Genomic DNA, 16,336 nt, shown 5'->3' on the forward strand with positions numbered 1-16,336 from the left:
GCCCAGCCAGGAGTGGGATTTGGGGGTTTCCCAAACTGCACAGGATCTTAGCTACACCACCTCCCGAACCTTTGTGAACCCCCAGCACCCCACCCCTGATTATACCTAATAAAAACAATGTTTTGTTTTGTTTTTTTACCTTAAGGTATCAACTCAATCTCTTTGCAAGGATGTGTTTGGACCGCCAGTATTTGGCTATAAATCAAATTTCCACCCAGTTGTCGGTGGATTTAATCTTACGGTGCATGTCAGATGAAAGCCTGCCTTATGAACTGCGAGCATCGTTTTGTCGCTTAATGCTACACATGCACGTCGACAGAGATCCTCAAGAGACGGGGGTTCCCGTGAAGTACGCCAGGCTGTGGACAGAAATTCCTACCAAGATTACGATCCATGAGTAAGTTCCTTTCTGGAAACGACAGGTGGATCCTTCAACGATAATGGGGGGTTCTCAACTTACGAGCGATCGCTAAATGACTGTTCCAAGTTATGATGGAGTCGAAAAAAAGTTAACCATGTCCAGGGGTGGGATTCAGCTGGTTTGAAATGGTTCAGTCGAACTGGTAGTTCCAGCTATCAGTTGGCCCCACCCGCCCCTGCGCTAGTTAACAAATGTCTCACTTAGTGACAGAAACTTTGAGCTCCATTGAAGTCGTAAGACAAGGGCTACCTGGAATTAGGGGTGGGTTAATCCAGTGGTGGGATTCAAATAATTTAACAACCGGTTCTCTGCCCTAATTATTTCTTCCAACAACCAGTTCACCAAACTGCTCTGAAAGTTAACAACCAGTTCTCCCGAACTGTTGCGAACCGGCTGAATCCCACCACTGGGTAAGTGTAATCTCAGGATTTGAAATTAAATGGATTTGCTATCCATTGGGGATATCTACAGGAGCTTAGATTTTGTTCTGACCAAGGCTTCTGAGACCGTAATTACTCTGTTTGCAGGTACGACTCCTTCACCGATTCATCCCGAAATGACATGAAGAGGAAGTTCGCCTTCACGATGGAATTTGTCGAAGATTATTTGAAAGAAGTTGTCAATCAGCCTTTCCCTTTTGGAGACAAGGAGAAGAACAAGCTGACATTTGAGGTTACGATTTTGTCACAATAATAATCTGGGGCGGGAGCAACTCCTAGCTTTCTAGATTCCCCCCACCCACCACCCACCCCATGTCAGGCTGTGAAATGTCCCAGCTGGCGCTGCTGAAATTCAGCCTTTGAAAAATGGACATGTAATATTAGTTTGGGGCAAAATTTGAGAAAAAAATGGAAGGAGGAGGTTGCTAGTAGGGAAGAAAGAGCCATTTTTATTTCTTGGCTTTAAAAAAAACCTTCATTATTTAGCCCACCTAAGCAAAACACAGATTTGTCTCTTTTAATGCTCAGAACATTGGATATTTGGGGCAGGGACTACAAAGTCCAAAAAACAAGCCAGGAAGATTCCTGTAATATCACAGCAGTTCTTCTGGAGCCCTCTAAAACGTGCAGGAGATAAGCCAGTGGAACTACTTGCCACCAGAAGTTGTGGGTGCTCCAACAGTGGAGGTTTCTAAGAAGAGATTGGACAGACATTTGTCTAAAAACAGTATAGGGCTTCCTGCCTGAGGAGTGGGGTTGGACTAGAAGACCTTCAAGTTCCCTTCCAACTCTGTCATGCTGTTATAGTTGAGGTTCTGACTCAACTTTATGGCATCTGGGTGGCTATAGTTGGGACGTTGGGAGAAAACATCTTAAACCCAAGGTCGTGTGATCAAATTTTTGGCAATTGGCTCATATTTATGGCATTTGCAGAATCTAGGGTTACAGTGTGTGATCCCGTTTTGCGACCTTCAAAAAATCCACAGGGAAATCAGATTCACTTAACAACCATGTTACTAACTGAACAACTCATTTAACTGTGGCAAGAAAAAGTCATAAAACGGGTGAGGGGAAACACACTAACAACTGTCTTGCTTAGCCAAATAAAATTTTGGGCTCCATTTTGGTCATAAGTGGGGATAAATTCTTGAGCAATAACTATGTCGGTCCGTTCATTGCAAGCCTAGTGTCAGGATTCTCGTTCTTGTTTTTTAATTTTTCTGTCTCTGTTCTTTTTTTATATATTTTTCTTAGGTGGTGCACCTGGCTCGCAATCTCATATACTTTGGTTTTTATAGTTTCAGTGAACTTCTCAGGCTGACCAGAACGCTATTGGCTATCCTTGATATTGTACAAGTGCCCATGTCTACCTACTTTGAAAGATTAAGCAAATTTCAGGATGGAGGTAAGGGGGGGGGGGGAATAAACAGCATCAGAACAACAGAAAACGCTTGTTCAAGAAATAAGTGTATGAGTTATGAAGAAATGCGTCCGTAGAGGAGAGGAAACAATGGCACAACTTAGCAACTTGTTTGTATGACTGGTTTTGGAAAAGGGGGAGGAGGAGGGGGAGGACTGTGGGGGTCCTTGATGCTCTCTGAGCTTGGTGGTTTTCTTGCAGACGGGTAACATCATCAGTCCTAGAAGAATGCAGGATTTGTAGAGAAAAGGAGAATAAATGGTAGAGGAGGAGGACGAGGAGGAGGAGGACTGTGGGATTTGGGATTTGCAAGGGAGAGCAAATAAAATAATGCAAGAATAAAAGGAATGATTCAAGATGGTTATTTCCAGGAAGCTATTAAAAAAAATAAGATTATTTGTAGATGAAATGTTTTAGCTGTCTTGGCTACTTGTTAAAGTACAAGTTACATTTAATATATTGTTTATAAATCTGAATATGACGCATGCTTTTGCACATAAGAGATATTTACATAATGGTGTTTGGAAAAAAAAAGTTAGATGGTGGATGAAGCAGTGGGATCAAAGCTCTGTCATTTTTCTGTTTGTGTGTCACATAAGCTTTGATGGCAGATCGTGGTTGTTTTTTTTACTAAATCCAAAGCTTTTGAAAAGCAACCTATTTTGCAATCAGCTAGAGCTCAGTTGAAATTCTTGTTTTTCACTCTTTATTTTTCAGTTGCTGAATAGCACTTTTAGCACTTGGGTAATTCTTGTTCTGCAAAAATTTCCAGGGTTTTTGGGAGGGAACAGGGGTGATGAAGAAAAAAAAACCACCCTGTAATCACTATAATTACAATTTCTATTTCATTATAGTAGATTTTTCCAACACCTGTTCCTCGTTAATTTGAAATATAATTGCCTTCCTTTTGTAAATTTGTAAACGTCTTATGTAAAAGTGGAAAGCTTTTGACTTTTCTTGATTGATATAGATTAGAGTTTGTCTCATAACCTATTTCAACGGTGAATGCTAAAATTACCTGGTTTTGTTTCCCTGTTAAAACTCTTCCCGGCTGAATTCATTTGGTGTCGCATAAATTGCAATATTTAAATAGAAAAGATTGAATTCCCCCTTAATTTAATTTCTTCTTAACTGCAGAGTGCTTCTCTTTAATGTCCTTTTTGTATTATTCTTATAGGATGGATTAGTAAGACAATCATTTTGACTTCAACTCATTTCATTGAGTTGCAATTAGTTGTTAAAGTCTCGGTGTTCAGTTTGTTTAGTGGTGTCCAAAATAAGATTTTGTTTCACAGCAGGTCCTTCCAAAGAAAACTTTGACACTGTGTGAATGAGCTTTATGAACGAGCCTCAGTGAGAATGGATACCCTTTGGCATCGCCATTATATTTCTATTTATTCAGTCAATGGCCAGCAAATTTTAGAAGAGTGAATCAAATAATATACTAATAACTAGCTAAACAAGCCACATAGCATTTTATTATGCTGATATACTTGTTACTAAGATGTTAAGTCTAAAATATTAAGTGGTATAAAATAAAAACAAAAACTATACAGCCCCTAACAATTTATTAATTATGATAATATATTTACTTCACGGAGGATATACCTTGGTTATGGCCATTATTCAGTGATCCAGATCTAACAATTTATCCTCTGAATGCCCAGCCGGCCTATGCCCTTCCCCAGTTTCCTCCACAACCTCCGGAGCCACACTCCCACTCCCTGTCAGCTGCTCCATCTCTCCCTCAGAGTCAGACTCCAACCGGGGCATGACATTGACTTTCTCATGGATCTTCTTTTAAGTCAACCCTTACGACTCTCAATCTCTCTATTGCTCATCCAGAGTTGCCCTTGTTATCTTCCTTATTTCCAGGAAACAATGTGATGAGAACCATTCATGGTGTGGGCGAGATGATGACTCAAATGGTCCTCAGCAGAGGTTCTATCTTTCCTGCCTCTTTGCCTGATATTCCCCCAAGCGTCCACCGAAGCAAGCCAGCTAACCTGGTGGACAGTGAGGATATCACTGTGATGGATACCAAGTTAAAAATTATCGAGATTTTACAGGTAATAATCTGCCCTATTCCTTACATTCTGAGAAAAGGACTAAATATAGGTTACTTTGCCTTTCGGTCGGAGGCATTTCCTTCTCCTCCCTTGTGAGTTAGGGAGATTTTCTGGAGTTAGGATGGGACAGAGGATGACATGCAAAGCATAGAATAGAACTGAACAGAACAGAATAGAATTCTTTATTGGCCAAGGGTGATTGGACACACAAGGAATTTGTCTCCGGGTGTATAAGCTGGTATGCATGCATCATTTGTGTCTGTACCCTTGTGCCACTGAATAAATACTTTTCATTTTGCCTGGAGAACTCAGTGCTTCGGACTGCGGGTGTATGCAGAAAAGCCACTTTGCAAAAGTTAAACGTTTTCTGTCCCAATTCAGAGAATAGAATAGAATAGGAGATAGATGATGAATAGAATATAGAAAAGAGAGGAGAGGAGAAGAAAAGAGAATAATGGATTGAAGAATAGAAAATAGAATAGAATAGAATAGAATAGAATAGAATAGAATAGAATAGAATAGAATAGAATAGAATAGAATAGAATAGAATAGAATAGAATAGAAATAGGAATAGGAATAGCATATGGAATAGAATAGAGTAGAGTAGAATAGAAGAGAATATATGGAATGCAATAGAATAGAATAGAATAGAATAGAATAGAATAGAATAGAATAGAATAGAACAGAAATATAGAATAGAAATATAGAATAGAATATGGTATAGAATATGGTATAGAATATGAAATGGAACAGAACAGAACAGAATAGAACAGAACAGAACAGAACAGAACAGAACAGAAATATAGAATAGAAATATAGAATAGAATATGGTATAGAATATGAAATGGAACAGAACAGAACAGAACAGAACAGAATAGAATAGAATAGAATATGAAATGGAACAAAACAGAACAGAACAGAATAGAATAGAATAGTTTTTCAGTTTCAGTTTCACAGCACCAAGCAGCTTTAGTACAGAACAGTTGAGCTAAGCCATGCCCAGGCTCCTTGCTGTCTCCTTCTTGCTCACAGAGCAAATACTATTTTGGTTTCCAAACAGCCCTCAACTCTCTCACACACTAACAGGATGCTAGCCAGATGAATACTGATAGATGCTGGTAGGCAGAAGCCCAATTGTCCCCCCTTATTTTCCTCCCCAAAAAGTAAGCCCAACCACATAGTTTTGTAGCAAAGCATCAAGCTAGTTAAATATGTTTTAATGCCATAGAAGCAAACACTTCAAACACAAATGATCTTTATATCCTGCTGAAAAAAGAGGCTCAAAAGTTTATTTATGTCATACAGTTTATTCTTAGCGTTCGCCTGGACTACCGGATATCCTACATGCTCTCTATTTACAAGAAGGAATTTGGGGAGAACAACGAAAATGTTGACAATTCCACAATGTCTCCCCCCGACTCACCAGCTCTCAGCTCAGGTAAGGCAGAATAAACCAAGGATACGATGGTTTAAGCAACATTGCTGTCGTTTTTCCGTGTCGCACCAGTTGCTGCTGATCGCTTCTTTCTGGCACAAAACTAGGAAAGGAGGAGGATGGCTTTTGTAGTGTTGAGTGTGCATCGTCTTCTATTGCAGCGGCTGTTCCTGATATAGATGAAATTGCTGCAGAAGCAGAAACCATGTTTGCTGGCAGGTGAGCCCATATCTTCGGCCTGTTGTTTCGCTTGGCCCACTCCTTTCTGCTGTCTTCACTCTAACAGGCAGGGATGGGATTCAAAAATCCCAGCAACCGGTTCGCTGCCCAGTTGCTGGGTGGGCACGGGCATGGTACGTGTGGCCTACCAGAACTTCTGGGAGGGCGAATTTTCACCTTCCCCAGAGTCCGGAGGCTTCCCTTGGGCCTCTGGGAGGGTGAAAATGGCTTCCCCCAGGCTCCAGAGGATCTCCGAAAGCCAGAAACAGGCCCATTTCCAGACTTCCGGAAGCCCCATTTTTTGCCCTCCCAGAGCCTCGTGGACACTCCTGAGGGGAGAGGTTGGGTGGGTGGGGCCAGTTGAACCAACTGGTTCAACTAACAGTTCAGTGAACCAGGTGTAAATTTAACATCCGGTTCGCCCGAACCAGTCCGAACCGGCTGAATCCCACCCCTGCTAATAGGCCTAATTAATACTTTTCATTAATCTTTCTATTTCCCCTGAATAGCATATCTGTACACTCCTGTTTCTCTGTGGCAGAAATTTTAATCTTCAGATTGTTTTGCAAACTTCGGGTGGCTTTTAGGAAGCTTGAAAGCCCTACTGCTTCTGCTTGACCAAAAATATTCAAGGCCACCCACTGAAAACAGTTCCCTGAGTAGTAAGTTGGACAGTTTGTGAGCACATAAATTCATCGCTAGAATCTTTTTTCAGATCTACACATTATCTACAAATCTACAAATTAAAAACAGCAGTGGACTAAGATTTGTTTTCAGTTCAGGTTCCTGCTGAGAGCCTGAACTTCATTTGTGAAGGCATCTTGGATGGTCTTGGGCAGTAGGCCAGGCTGCTAAGATTCCAGGACCATTAACTAGTGGAACGACTTGCCTTCAGAAGTTGTGGGTGCTCCCTCTCTGGAGGTTTTTAAGAAAAGACTGAAGAGCCACTTCTCTGGTATATAGTCTCCTGCTTGAGCAGGGGTTGGACTAGAAGACCTCCAAGGTCCCTTCCAACTTCATTATTCTGTTAAAATTAGATTCCAAGAATCCCAGAGAAGGAAGTCTCCAAAACAGCCACTCAATTTGACCAATTTGATACAGACTCGGAAAGGAAGCTTGAAATTGCAATTACATAAAGTCAGCTGAGGGTTTTGTCAATAAGATTTAGGGTTTTGGTGCCTGATTTCTTAGTTTTAGGCAAATATGGAGAGTAGCATATTAAATAGATGGATTTCCTGGTTTTTCCTTATTCCTTGCTTTGACCAAGTCGCCAAGATGAAATGGAACAATTTGCCACAGTGAACTCAGCTTGCCAATGCCAACTTATTGCAGGACAACACACCGTAGCCAACTTGCCGTGGGACAATTTAACCATTCTATTTAATTATTCAAAAGAATTTTTTTAAAAAATACTTTAATTTTTGCCATTCACATTTCAATCCATCCCTTGTTTTGCATCCTTTCTTTAACGATTCGATTCCACGATTTCTTTGATATTAGCGTAACTCTTGTCCCCTAGCAAGTTATATGACGGCAATTTGGCCACGGCAAGTTAGCCATGGTGAGTTGGCTGTGGAGAATTGTCACGGACCCACTCCAAGAATCTCCTCAGGTGATAGGTCCTCAACTTTTGAGTGGAGCACAAAGTGATCCACCTGTTCTGACCCAGCTCCTCAAACACGACAAACCCTCTGATGTGAACTCAAAAGATTCCTTTATTAGGAGTCCCGGCAGCCCTGGCAAAAAGTTTCTCTCACGCGGGGCTTCACTAGCAGCAGTGGCTCCTCTGTCCTGAAGACCAGCCCATAGATTTCCACTGCTCTTCTCTCCTCTGCCTTCTGTGCATCTGGCACTGGACACGGCTGTTCCTCCTCTTCCTCATCAGCCACCTCCAAACCTGGGAATGTTGACTCTCCACCTGAGGGCTGATGGGCAGCCCAGGCTCCGCCTCTGTCTCTGTCTCTCTCTCTCTCTCTTTCTCTCTGACAGCTCCATTCCTTCTTCCCCCTCAGAGTTCCCAGGTTGCCCTGAAGCTGACCCTGACTCCCACGCCTCCTTCTCCTCCTTCTCTGATTTGGCTGCTGGAGGGGTCAACAGGCCACAACACTACCTGACAGAATGAACCCTCTCTTCAGAATGTCCCCTCTAAATAGGCTTAATGTTGCATGTGTTGCTATGACTAGATTCTCTCTCTTTCTCTCTCTTTCTCTCTCTTTTCTCAGGAAGGAAAAGAACGCCGTACAACTGGACGATGAAGGGGGCAGGACGTTTTTGCGAGTTCTGATTCACCTTATAATGCACGATTACCCTCCTCTGCTCTCGGGAGCCCTGCAGCTCTTGTTTAAACACTTCAGTCAGCGAGCAGAAGTGCTGCAAGCATTTAAGCAGGTACATAAGGCCACTGGAATCCCAGAGGTGGAGCTCTCGCCTCACAATCAAGAGGCTGTGAGTTCGATCCTAAATAGAGGCTGATATTTCTCTCTCCGGGCACGATGAGAATATATCTGCCGAACAAAACTCTGCATTGGCAACAGGAAGGGCATCCGGCCAGTAAACACTGTTAGCTCCATTCATTTGCCCAGACTCCACCCAGCAAGGGATTATGGAGTCATTAAATGACGAACAATACTATAACCAGAATGTTGATTTTAAGTTAAAGGTTTTTCCCCATCCAGTCGTGGCCAACCTTAGGGTGTGGTGCTCATCTCCATTTCTTAGCCAAGGGAGCCAGCATCATCTGAAGACATTTCCATGGTCATATGGCCAGCAAATGCGCATGAAACACTGTTACCTTCCTACTGAAGTGGATCCTATTTATCTACTGTGATAACTGCATATGATAATGTTCTCCTTTTCTTTAATGAGAAGGAATATCTAACCAGACTCACAACAGCAGTTTTGACTCACCACGTACAGAAAATGAACAAATCTTATTGTTAGGGTTCCGAGTAATGCATCCATCAAACTACCTCCGAGGCAGGTAGTTTCCTCAAAGAACATATTTATTGGCTACATCATAACGGCCCAGCTAGTGAAAACCAATTCTAAAAGTTCCCACAGTTTTTCTCCTAATTAAGAGAGCAAATAATTCCCTCCCCATATGTCCCCAGTCACATTGCCCAATGAAAGTAGCTGGCAGGCTGTTTGGTCACTCCTCCTTCATCTGCCACCTGTTGAGATGACCTTGGTTCCCACAAGAAAACTTTTTGTTTTGACTGGGAGCCATTCTATCTACTTCCCCCTCCCTTCCCCCTCTCAGAGTTTGTGGCAACTATGAGGCAGCAAAAGATAGCTTCAGCCAGGTTCACTTCAGAGTTGACAATGACTCCAAGCAGCCCATCAAGAAGGGTGAGGCTGCTTTGGTGTAAAATCTCCACATTTGATGCAAATAAGCTTTTGTTGAATTCTGAATATTTACAGGTCCAATTGCTGGTGTCTAACCAAGACGTGGACAGTTACAAGCAAATTAAAAGTGACCTTGACCAACTAAGACTGACCGTAGAAAAATCAGAACTTTGGGTCCAAAAAACCAGTAATTATGAAAATGGAGTATTGGGTGAAAATCAAACAAAAGGAAGTGATGAACCAATCGAAGTGAGTCTTTTCTGGTTTCAATCCTTTTCATCATTCCTACTTTTATTTTCCTAGGCATTGAAAGTTTTGCAAGCATTGCTACTTTTTTTATTATTATTATTCAGTTTATTGTAACTATCATTCTAGACAAATTCCTTGTGTGTCTGATTAAACTTGGCCAATAAAGAATATTCTCCTCTCCTCTCCTCTCCTCTCCTTCTTCCTATCTTCCCTTCCCTTCCCTTCCCTTATCTTCTCTTCCCTTCCCTTCCCTTCCTCTCCTGCTGCAGTCTTTTCCCCTCCCCTTTCATTCAGTCTTCCATTTTTTTATTTAGACAATTTGTATGGCCACTTTCTTAAATGCATAATTCCGGCTGGCTAACAACGGTTCACAAATACATACAAAATCAAACCTCACAGGCAAATACAAACCTAGTTAACAACCATAACAACCAATAACTGCTTTACATTTTACTTTTCGACTCTTTCTTGAAATTATAGGATTCAAACATGTTGAGTCCAGTCCAAGATGGCAGTAAGAAACCTCAGATTGATACCAACAAGAGTAACAACTATAATATAGTTATGGAGGTATGTTGATATTATAGTAATATTTCAGCTCTCAAAGGGTCACCACCTCCAATATGCACTATATAATATAACAGAACAAAATAAATAAATACAAATAAATATACCGTGTTTTTCACAAAATAAGGCCGGGCCTTATTTTTTTTTGACCCCCGAAAAAATGGCTAGGCCGTCTTTTCAGGGGTGACTTAATTCTCCCCCCTTGCATCCTCGGGTGGGCGGGTGGCAACAGTTTGGATGTTGACCTCAGCGTTGGTGGGGCACTTCATATCGGGAGACCTTCCGCCACCGTTGCTTTCCCTTCTCCCCATGCTGCCGCGGCGTTTAGAGCAACGCCGTGGCGTTTGGTGCAGTCAGCCAGGGCTCCTCCCTGCAACTGGAGCCCGGTGGAGACACTCAGCTTCAGGCATTCCTGTCGCCGCCTTCCCTTTGCCTTCAAAGGTAAAGCCAATTCTTTTAAAAATGACACCCTACTACAACAAAGCCTCCCCTGCCCAAGAGGGCAGCCCAACCCCACGTGGGGAGTCAAATCTCCCGGGGCCACAGCGCAGGAGAAACACGGTAGGATTATGCATGTACCCACATATACTACATGCCACAGAGAAACAACACGGTTTAGTCTGGATGTATACATGTATATGGTGAGAGAAACTAATCTTGTGAGTTTGCCAGATGGATGGCATAGGGAACAAAGCTATTACAGAATCTGGTAGTCCTGCTAGAAATATTTCGAAATCTCCTCCCAAAGGGGAGCAACAGAAACAGGCTGTAAAGTGGGTATGTGGGCCTCTAACGCTTTGACCTCTAAGCACATAGTGCTTATAAGCAGCATCCTGAATACCAGGAAGTGAGCTTCCTATGATCTTCTCCGCTGTCCTCACCACTCTCTGTAGGGACTTTCTATCTTAGGCTCTGCTGCCACCAAACCAAACAGGGATGCAGTTTGTTAAAACGTTCTCCATCATGGCTCTGTAAAAAGTGGCCAGGACAGAAGGAAAAAGAGGTGCAGAGGTATATCCGATGCAGGAACTATATTTGTCTTCATTCGTGAAACAAAAAACAAATGATGTCCACTATCTGTCATGCCCCTGGTGGAGACTGACTCTGAGGGAGAGGAGGAACAGCCAAAGTGTGGAAGTGTGGCTCCAGAGGTTGTGGAGGAGGCTGGGGAAGGGCAGAGGCCGGCTGAGTGGAGGACCCAGAGCCATTCCCTCTCCATCCTAGGGCACGCAGGGAGGAGAGGATAAGGGAGACACATGGTCTACTGGGCAGGAGAGGGCCTTGATCCTCTTTATTAGCTGCAGCTGTGACAACTGAATAAGAAGACGGACATGCATACGTGCCAGTGCTGGAAACAAAGCATGGAAATAGCTCTAGTTTATTGTTCCTCTCTGAGTTTGCCTCCTTCCCAGTGTGTGTTCTGATATCTGTGGACATCCTCCAGCCCTTATCTTGCCTGGTTTGTGTTGTCTTTTACTCTTTATAATTTAAACGTCATTTCCTCCTTCTGGTAACTGCTCGTGTGGGAGTTTTTTGTCTCCAGTCAAGAATATTTGGAGCTTGGAAGTAAAGTGAAGAAATAAAAGGGGCTTCACCTGTTTTTTTGTGACCGTGTTTATTTTGTATCCCACCCTGGGTGATCACACTAACTGTGGCTTTTCATCCACAGATTTTGATCCGGTTACGAGGGCTCTGCATTCAAAACAAGAAATGTCGGAATCAGCAGCAGCGCTTGCTTAAAAATATGGGAGCCCACAGTGTCGTGCTGGATCTCCTTCAAATACCCTATGAAAAGGTAAGGATGGGATGTATTTGGTAATACAGTTGGTAGTGCAGGAAATGAAGCACAGGAAAAGGGCAGGGGTGGGTGGGTGGGGCAAATGATCACTGGAACTACCGGTTCGCCCGAACTGGTCCAAACCGGTAGAATCCCACCCCTGAATACAGTATATAGTTAATTGGTAATGATCATTAATGCAAATAATTAAATTATTAAATTAAATGATTATGATTAAGGGAGGCTATTTTCCCTTTCAAACTCTTGCAATCCTGAACTAAAATTGAACATGTAATGTGTGGGACAGCCTCCACTAATATTTATTTCTAACTGTTTTTCTTCTTTTGTTGGACCATCTCACAATTGAAATAATGACTACGACTGAAGACTGATCAAAAGATGAATGAAATTATGACCTTAGCTCACCTGTTCCTTCAGAACTTCTGTCGTGGGAATCCCCAGAATCAGATCCTTCTACATAAACACCTCAACCTGTTCTTAACCCCTGGGGTCAGTATTTAATTCCTGGATGAATTTCTCACTGGAAGGGATGGTGTTTGTATCCAAAGAAGACTGCATGATCCTGTATTTGAAAATTCAAGGCTGTGAGGGAGGCCTTCGTGCTCTCTGAGCTTGGTGGTTTTCTTGCAGATGTTTCATTACCAAACTAGGTAACATCATTAGTGCTAGGAAGGAGGAGGAGGAGGAAGAAGAAGAGGAAAAGGAAGAGGAAGAGGACTGTGGGGTCGTTGGAGCTCTCTGAGCTTGGTGGTTTTCTTGCGGATGTTTCGTTACCAAACTAAGTAACATCATCAGTTGTAACACAATGCTAGCACTGATGATGTTACCTGGTTTGGGTCATGAAACGTCTGCAAGAAAACCACCAAGCCCAGAGAGCACCAAGGACCCCTTGTTTCAACTCTGAGCTACAAATATTCTCCTTTATTGGAATTCAAGGCTATCTTTTCTTATGTGAAAGATTAGGATAGAATAGCAGGTCTGCTTACTTAACATCCCATTACTGCGAAGATTCTCTACTGACCAGCTTCAATTCAACCTTTTTAAGACCAGAAGTTGGTCTTACTCAAAAGAGGGAGAATTTTGAATAAGCCTGAATACCGGCCTTGAAGAATAAAATACAAGAGAGAGACATTATTCCACATAAGATTAGCTTTCTTTAGATTAGTCAATATATAGAAAAAGTGCAATCGAAAAAGTGCAGAGAAGAGCAACCAGGATGATTAGGGGACCGGAGGCTAAAACAGATGATGGACGGTTGCTGGAACTGGGCCTGGCTAGTCTAGGGAAGAGAAGGACCGGGGGAGACAGGATAGTAGTGGTCCAATATTTGAGGGGCTGCCACAGAGAGAAGGGAGTCAAGTTATTTTCCAAAGCACCTGAAGGGCCAGACAAGGAATAATGACTGGAAACTGAACAAGGAGAGATTCAACCTGGAAATAAAGAGACATCTTCTCTGACAGAATAATCAACCCATTGAACAACAGTTGCCTTCAGAAGTTGTGGGAGCTTCATCCCTGGAAGCTTTCAAGAAGAGACTGGACTGCCATCTGTCAGAAATGGTGTAGGGTCTCCTGCCTGGTTGGGGGGTTGGACTAGATGACCTCCAAGGTCTCTTCCAAGTCTGTTAATCTGTAATCTATCACGTGTAAATACCACTGATATTATCGTACATTTCCCCCCTCTTCCCCATGTTTAAATTAGCTTCTTGAGGCCGAAACCCTGAGGCACATATTCACCAACAATTACCATCTGTGCAATGAAATTAGCGAGCGGGCAGTGCAGCATTTTGTCCACTGCATCGAGACGCACGGCCGCCATGTTGAATATCTGCGTTTTTTGCACACCATTGTCAAAGCCGATGGTAAATACGTCAAGAAATGTCAGGACATGGTTATGACAGAGGTAAGTTAAGGCAGCAGCCTCCAACCTTTTGGGCACCAGGGATGGGTTCCAAGGAGACAGGTTGTCCGGAATAGTAGAGGGTTTCCTGCTTGTGTCGAGGGTTGGACTAGAAGATCTCTCAAGTCCCTTCCACCCCTGTTTGTCAGGATTCTGGCACTTAACCCCATTTAAATCATGAGTCTCGAGCCAAATTTCCAAAACTTCAAAATGATTTATTGGGAGTTAACATGCTGGCACTGCCTGGGTGTAGCTGACTCTGAGGCACATCATTCATTGTCACTCTTGACCCTAGTTTCCCCCCACCCCCTGGATGTATCGTAATTCATATTCTCCAATGGGACACATCCATAGCCCAGAGTCATCCATCATGCTCTTCAGTTAGAATTTTGCCTGGCAGAAACTTCAGTCACCTAGTTACTATCTTTGAAAAACTATTTATGGAATGCACTTTCGGTTTGCAAGCTGCCCCACTGCTCTTTCAGACCCCTTTCCCCCTCTCCCTTTCTGTTGGCAACTCTAAAAAGACCATAGAAATATTTTATGAGTGGACACTGTTATTGTGGGTGAGTAATAATGCCAGGTCTCATTTCAGCTGATCAACGGTGGGGAAGATGTCCTGGTGTTCTACAACGACAGAGCCTCCTTCCCAACCCTCCTTCACATGATGTGCTCTGAGCGAGACCGAGTAGATGAGAGCGGGCCTTTGGTGTATCACATCACCCTGGTGGAACTGCTGGCAGCCTGCACCGAGGGCAAAAACGTCTACACGGAGATCAAATGTAACTCTCTCCTTCCCTTGGATGACATCGTGCGAGTGGTGACGCATGACGACTGCATACCCGAGGTAGGTTGAACGTTGTTGTCTGTTCTGAAAATAAGCTGGGTTCTAATATTGCACATTGCTGAAGTAGCAGAGGTGGTATTGAGCCGGTTCTGAGCGGTTTTGGAGAACCGGTCGCGGAAATTTTGAGTAGTTCAGAGAACCAGCATAAATCCCAGCTCTGACTGGCCCCGCCAACCCCATCTATCCTCTGCCTCCCATTGAGTCTCAGCTAATCGGCTGGGTCTTCTTTGGTTGCCCTGCACAGGAGAACGGAGCTGGACAAGGCTTTGTGGAATGGTTGTGATGTATCTATTGGTGGGGAAATCCAGTGGGCCTGCTCCTTCTTTCCTTTGCATCAGTGACAATTGCTTTGAACTTCCAGATCAAGATTGCGTATGTCAACTTTGTCAATCACTGCTATGTGGACACCGAAGTGGAAATGAAGGAAATTTACACCAGTAACCATATCTGGAAGCTGTTTGAGAATTTTCTGGTTGACATGGCAAGGGTAAGCCTTTAGATGTCTTCATTGGAAAAAAATTGTTTATCTTGGACAATTTTTTTTAATATTGAAACTTACTTTAATTTCTAGCTAAATAGAGAGAGAACTTCCCTCAAAGCACATATCTTAAAGCTGTGGAGGTTGGAAAACACTAGAATGAAGTCGTGCAAGTAATTTTCAAGGCAAGAATTGGACAATAGATAGATAGCTGGTAGATAGATGATTGGCACGGTGGCCTAGAGGTGAAAATGCTCACCTCCCACTTGGAAGGTTGAGAGTTCAATCCTAGATAGTGGCAGATTTTTCTCTATCAGGGTGCAAAGAGAAAATATCTGCTGTGAACTCCAGGTAGGCTTCAAGAAGGGCATCCGGCCAGTAAATGTTCAGCTCCATCTGCATTACAGGATCATAAAAGGGAAGAGATTATTTTATTGTTATTGTTATTATCAAGGAAATCACGATTTTCAGTGACCAGATTATCCAGGTTCAATTTTGCTTTGCTTCAAAAGTTTTCACGCCGTGAAGAAAAGCAACAGGAGCTATTTTGGCAGTTAAGGACAGAAATTGCAGCTCCCTTGTGTCTGTCTGTCTGTCTGCGTTATGACATGTCTGTCTTTTCCCACTGATAGGTTTGTAACTCCAGTACAGACAGAAAACATGCCGATTTATCTCTCGAAAAATATGTCACCGAACCAGTCATGAGTATCATAAGTGGCTTTTTCAGTTCTCCGTTTTCAGACAACAGCACAAGCCTCCAGGTAAGACATCAGTGACAAGAGTCCGCTTGAAACAATGTGTGTGCGTGTGTGCCAAGTCACGTTTATTTAATGTTTCGATAAAGTTTCCCTCAGGAAAATAATTTTCCTAGATAAAGAAATAACTCAAAGGCCTGAGCGAATACATTTACCATAATACATTTTGAGTGGAGGTCCCTACTGCTCGCGGAAGTGAGGATATGCGTGCGTGCGTGCGTGCGCTCGCAGGCCGTTTCCACAGACCGTTGGAAACCCCCTCAGAGCCCACTAGTGGTCTACACCTCACAGGTTGGAGGACCCTCATCAGGGGTGGGATTGGGCCAGTTTGGGTGAACCGGATGTTAATTTTACATCCAGTTCGGCGAACCGGTAGTTCCAAAGACCAGCTGGC

General features: G+C 43.0%; 1 protein-coding gene across 1 annotated transcript in view; it reads left to right on the forward strand.

Moving 5' to 3' along the window:
* ITPR2 (inositol 1,4,5-trisphosphate receptor type 2) overlaps positions 1-16,336 on the forward strand; it is a 143,936-nt gene that overhangs the window by 73,288 nt on the left and 54,312 nt on the right. The window contains 15 exon segments of the mRNA XM_087967877.1: positions 146-397; positions 949-1,093; positions 2,116-2,266; positions 4,157-4,350; positions 5,656-5,788; positions 5,947-6,004; positions 8,227-8,392; positions 9,425-9,598; positions 10,079-10,168; positions 11,835-11,960; positions 12,330-12,452; positions 13,665-13,865; positions 14,458-14,709; positions 15,071-15,196; positions 15,820-15,948. Coding sequence (XP_087824003.1) covers positions 146-397; positions 949-1,093; positions 2,116-2,266; positions 4,157-4,350; positions 5,656-5,788; positions 5,947-6,004; positions 8,227-8,392; positions 9,425-9,598; positions 10,079-10,168; positions 11,835-11,960; positions 12,330-12,452; positions 13,665-13,865; positions 14,458-14,709; positions 15,071-15,196; positions 15,820-15,948 — 2,320 coding nt within the window.

The sequence above is a fragment of the Notechis scutatus genome, chromosome 6, assembly GCF_049901735.1.
Source record: "Notechis scutatus isolate UNSWTSFEM ecotype Mainland chromosome 6, rNotScu1.2, whole genome shotgun sequence".
Classification (NCBI taxonomy): Eukaryota; Metazoa; Chordata; class Lepidosauria; order Squamata; family Elapidae; genus Notechis; species Notechis scutatus.